Source organism: Nestor notabilis, unplaced genomic scaffold, assembly GCF_000696875.1.
Source record: "Nestor notabilis isolate BGI_N333 unplaced genomic scaffold, ASM69687v1 scaffold16265, whole genome shotgun sequence".
NCBI lineage: Eukaryota > Metazoa > Chordata > Aves > Psittaciformes > Psittacidae > Nestor > Nestor notabilis.
Genome location: NW_009929018.1, coordinates 23,152 through 28,636, shown reverse-complemented (window position 1 = coordinate 28,636; position 5,485 = coordinate 23,152). Strand labels below are relative to the sequence as shown.

Below are 5,485 nucleotides of genomic sequence, written 5' to 3'. Positions count from 1 at the left end.
ATCCCTCGGTGCTCCTCACATGTAGTTGGGATGGTTCAACAGGAGGTGCTGGTGCTTGCAAAATACTAGCAAGTAGGTCAGCATTGAAACAGCCAAATTACTTAAAAAAAGGAGTACATTATTTTGTGCAGAAAGACTCTGGAAAAGTGATTTGATGAGGGACGTTATCCTGGTACTGACAGGAGGCAGTGGGAGAAGTGCAGGCAGTGAGGAACATAATTTGGCAGAGAAGTGCCTGTGAAAAGGCTGTCCCTCTGACTGCTGCTTTCAGGTATCACTGGGAGTGTGAGCAGGCAGGTAGCTTAATTAGCTGGTTGGTGGGAATCCAGTTCATTTTGTTTCTTTTTAATGCCTTTTATGATGGGGTGTTTGGGCACACCTGCAAAATTCAGCCTGTCGTCCTCGTCCTCGCATATAAATTGGGTATCTGAAGTTGGCTCCTTTCCTACTTGTGCTTTCTTGGAATCATCTAGCCAGTCCTCTGAGCTAAACATGCAGGAAGAGGGCACCAAAATAGAGCTATTTGGAGTTGAGGTCACTTCTATTTACTTGGCCAGGCTGGAGATCAGCCAAAAGCAAAAACAGAAAGGAAAAAACGCTGATTGCAACCAAACTCGCTTCCTGAGTGAGCTTTCCCCATTGATCTAAACAGAGAATAAATTTCTTCCTGTCCTAAGTACTTGCACGTCCCTACTATCAGCAGGAGAAGGCAGGTTGCATAGAGTAAGCTCAGAGACATTGAAAGCTGTTGAAAAGCCAAAGCCATGAGGCTGGAGCATCCCACAGAGTTTGCTTCTTGCCTGCAACACTGATCTTTGCGGATATGTGATGAGTGGATGCTGATGTCTCCTAGAGATCTACCTACATCCCAGTGGAGTGGGGCTGCTACCAGCCCTGTAGCTCCAGCAAGCCTTTGCTGTACTTTTGGACAGACTTGGGCAGTTTTGTGGTGCACAGCTGTGGGAATGCCTTCTGCAACACCCGGAGGACCCACAGCCTGGCGAGGCGAGGGCTGGCTGGGTCCAGGGCAGCCGCATGGCTCCGGTGCTTCCCTCTGGGCAGGAGGGTGCCCTGGAAAGGAAAGGGAAAAGGGAAGACACCAAGGAAATCACAGTATTCTGGGTGAGAGCCCCTCCTCTGCCTTCTCTAGTGGCTGAGGTATCGCCAGCTGCTTACAGCCTTTCACTCAGTATTTTCATTGAATTAATGGAATTTCATTAAACTTGCCTGAGCCCCCAGCCCTCTGCCAGCCTTCCCTGATAAGAGGCAATAGAAACATTTTAGGGGGAAAACACACAGATGCATGCAGAGTCAGCTTGCTCTGCAAGCTGTGTTTCCTCAGGAGAGTGGGATGAGTCCAAGCTCCTTCCTACCAAGCTCTCCGGAGTGTCCTGTGCTGGCTGCTCCTTCCACCTGTGGGGCCAAACAGCAGGTTGCTGCAGCCCAGAGCTGGAGCTGGGACAGTTCAGGTGACAGCCACGGTCCTCTGCCAGGGAACTGGCTTTGCATCTCTCCTCAGCAGGCTGTATGGGTCCCCAGGTAAGAGCTGTGAATGTGAGCAGGGTCTGGGAAGCAGCGTGGGGGAGAGTCAGGAATGATTGAAGGGCTGGGAGGGAGACTCGCAGGAAATGACAGAGTAAATCAGTTGAGCTTGCCTAAGTTATGACTAAATGGGGAGCGTGATACATCTGCAAATATTAGAAATGTGTAAACAGAGAAGAGGGAGAGTGATGGTTTATGGAATGATTGAAGGGAATGAACTTTTGGATGGGAAAATGTAGGTCAAGTATGAAGGAAGACTTGCAGGCAGTGAGATAAGTGCTTTCAGCGGTAGAACAACCTCCTCGGGAAACGCGAGGAAGTCCCATTGATGGAGATATTTAGCACAAAGCCAGATGAGGGCCTGGAAAATGGGCTGAGCTGGAGGGATGCACTTGGTGTGTCCTGTGTGGTGCTTCTACCTGCACCCTCTCCAGGTTTCTTGTAAGGTCCCCTTTAGGTATGGGAAGGCTTTAGGTATTGGGTCCTTCTGTTTTCTCCTCACTGCCCCACTCTCCCCTGGCTCCTGACACTGTCCCTGAGGAGGCTGGTGGGGAGGACATGCATTGTGGTGGGGGTTGTGGCGTCTCTGGCACATGGGCTGTGTTTGTCCTGCCTGTTTCCCCATCTCCCCTTCTCCTCCTCAGTCCTGGGGGACTCATCTTGGGCAGATGCAGAACTTGAAACTCCTGTTCCCGGTTGTATCCTGACCTTCTGACTGCCAAGTCGGCCCCTTCTCTGAAGCTGTTCCAATTTGTCTAAGTAATTAACATCCAACGGGCCACAGAGTAAAAGCAGGCCCACTGCTGAATTTCCCGCATCCCAGCTGAAAGCCCTGACCACAGGGCTATTGACTGCTCTAAAATGCTTGCTCCATGCATTGTGTCCTGGTCCCAATTAAACTTCTTGTGATGGAAGTTTCACCAAAACTAACATGCTTCCGTGTAAATTCTGGTTTTCATGATCTGGCATTTTCCAAGGAGAAAAAAAAAAGGAACTAAAATAACTTGCCAAGAATTTCCCAACCAGCTTTAATCCTGAGACACTACCATCGTCCAAACAAATGATGATAAGGATCTATGGAAAACATGGGGAAACAAAGAAGTGATGTTTTTAAAGCCTCCAGAAAATAAAAATGCAGCAGGAAGGAGGAGCATGGGGTTTTCTCCAAGCACGTTGAGGAGGAAAATTCATTCCCTTTGAATCACGGGGAGTCCTTTCTAGTTGGTTTCAAAGGAAGTTGGATGTGGTCATTAGCATAGCCTTGACTCTGTCACTAGTGCCTAGATATATTCATAGATGAGCTGGAAGCGCCACGGAGGGTGCTGCTCTTCCCAGCGGTGTCACGGGTTTCTTGCAGCCTGAGGAATGACAGCTCACCATGAGCAATGGGAGATCTCCCTCCCTGTTACAGCAAGCGAAGACAAACAATTTCCACCCGTGCCTGATGCTCAGGAGATAAGGGGGGATGCGGGAGATACAGCTTTAACCAAAGCCGTCTGGGCTGGGCCCTGCTGGCTGCAGTGGGCACCAACACACAGAGGGTGGAAGGGAAGAGCTAGTTGGTGCATCTTGGTCAGCTGCAGATGAAAACCACTTTCTCTGCCCTGCTTGAGTGGCTGTGGTGGTGGGCATGATAGCCTGGAGAGGCAGGGGTTGTGGCACAGCCTTGCAGCTGCAGGTGAACCCCCAGGTTGCTTTTGCTTCTAGAAGTGTTGCCAAGCACAGCTCCAAGCAGCAGAAAGGTGAGTGGAGCGTGTGGCAGCGTCTGTACTGCTGCTTGGTTCATTTGAGTGTCAAAATACACCTGTAAAATGAAGGAGTTCCCCCCCAAGGTCTGCTTGTTTCAGCCAAAAGAAATGTCACAGAGAAAAATTCCAGATTTCCATGAATTGGGACTCTGCCCCAGAACCGGGTAGATAGGTGGGGAATGTGGGGAAGGTGTTATTTGGTGGCAAAGAGGGATGAGCCTGAGGCTGTAGCAGCTATATATGCTGTATCCCAGCAGTGCCTGCCTGCTTCTGGCCAGCATCTTTTCCAGCAGGCAGAGACCTTTGGAAATTCCCAGTGAAGGTCAGCCCCTAGTCCTGTCTTGCTGTTCTATGTCCCTTGTTCAGAGCTGATGGGGACCAAAGTGCTTTAGAGGAGGAATAAATGGTCCCTACCCTGCCCCAGGGAACCAGCGGGGTGTCTTGTGCAATGCTTTGGCTACCCCAGTGTCCGGGGGCGTGACGTGTCCGGGGACGTGACATGTCCCTCTTGGTGACTTCTCCTAGGCTGTCTACAAGGCCTGGTTGTGCTCCGAGTATTTCAACGTGACCCAACAACAGTGCCGACACCGGATCCCATGCAAGCAATACTGCCTGGAGGTGCAGACCAGGTGCCCGTTTGTGTTACCGGACAATGATGAGCTGATCTATGGAGGTTTGCCTGGCTTCATCTGTACAGGTAAGGAGATCCGGGGAGGATGGCTGGGTTCTTGCGCATCCCAGGGGTCAGGGAAAGATGGGGCAGGGCTGGGTGCTGACAAGTCCCATTGTGCTTGCAAAGCTATGCACCAGATTCTGAAGGCTTTTTGGGGCAGAGTAGGAGGAGGTACAGTGTGGAGACACATGGAGCAGTGCCTGACTGCCAAAGTGTGGCTGTCTGGGGCTGAGGTGCAAGTTGTTAACGGAGACACAGCAGCTGCCCAACAACTTAGTGTGGGAAGTGAAAGCCCAACCTTTAATTGAAAGCTAAAGCAAGCATGTAAGGGGCTGAATGTGGTGGGATTAAAGCAGGACTGGGATATTTAACTGCTACAAGCAGCATCTGGAACATCCTGAACATGCCCCAGGGCTGTGGTCTCTGCTTGCTGGTCTGTGCAGGTTCACAGCCCCATCGAGGGCCAGTCAGGGAGTGTCTGGGTGTCCCGGTTGTCAGGTTCTGCCTGTCCCATAGTGCATGGCTGGTAGGCACTGGGGCTGGCTCCCTACAAAGCCCCGTCCAGATTGTCCCACTGACCATCTTCTCTTCCTCTGCTTCCTTCCCGCAGGGCTGCTGGAGAACCAGCTGCCTGACGAGGAGGCCAAGTGCTGCGAGGTGCAATGGGACTCCTGCGACCACCCCCCAGACAGCAATGACAACACATCCCCCAAATCCACAGCGTCAGAGTCACTCCATTTCCACCGCCACGACCCCCACCTCCATCACCAGCGGCAGAACCACTACCACCTCTACCACCACCACCACCAGTCCCACCAGGCCCACTCGGCTGTGGGAGGAGGAGCCGGACGTTCGTCCGCAGGGTCTCGCTTCAGCAGCAGCAGGATCAGACTGTGCGTGCTGGTCCTGATGCTTCTCCACACCATGGTGTCCTTCTCGAGCGTGCACAGTGGCGGCGGGGCAGCTGGTGGAGGGCTCAGCCTGGAGGCCCTGCCCGCCCTGGAGGAGAGCGTGGCACGGGACGAGTGACACGGAGGGGAAAGCCGACCTCCAAGAAGAACGCCAGATCTTTTTCCACGAAGGGGGGCACATGCTATTCCTCCAATGGGAGGCACGGGATTGGGGGTGACGCACACACACACACCCCTGCACATACCCCCAAGAGCTGCTCGCCGCGGGGCATCCCCGTGATGAAGAGTCTCTAATGCGCACAGGGCTGCGGGACTCGGCTTTGAGAAGGGTTCGGTCAGTAGCAGCCGGCGCAGGAAGGTATGGCACAGGGGTGGGGGAGCGGAGGGGAAGGGGTCCCTTCAGATGAGGTCTCCCTGTGGAACTGCCATGCATCTCCCAGCCACCTACCGCGAGTGCCTTGGGCACCCGCACCTTACCCGCCAGCGAGATGCCAAGGGTTTGACAGTCGGATCAGCCCCCGTTTCTTTTCCTCCTTGGTCTGTAAGTCCCACCATAAGGGTCAGGCAGGCAGGAGGCAGCACCTCGTGGCACAGCCTTGGCGGCTCCCACT

The 5,485-nt window shown here is 53.1% G+C and overlaps 1 protein-coding gene across 1 annotated transcript; it reads left to right on the top strand.

The window, feature by feature from the left end:
- Positions 1–3,815: 3,815 nt before the first annotated feature.
- On the top strand, positions 3,816–4,992 carry LOC104405950 (transmembrane protein FAM155B-like; the record flags this gene model as incomplete). Its single annotated transcript, XM_010014802.1, has 2 exons — positions 3,816–3,987; positions 4,574–4,992. Coding segments are annotated over 2 exons (591 nt in total), but the record flags the coding sequence as incomplete, so codon positions are not given.
- Between the last annotated feature and the right edge of the window lie 493 nt (positions 4,993–5,485).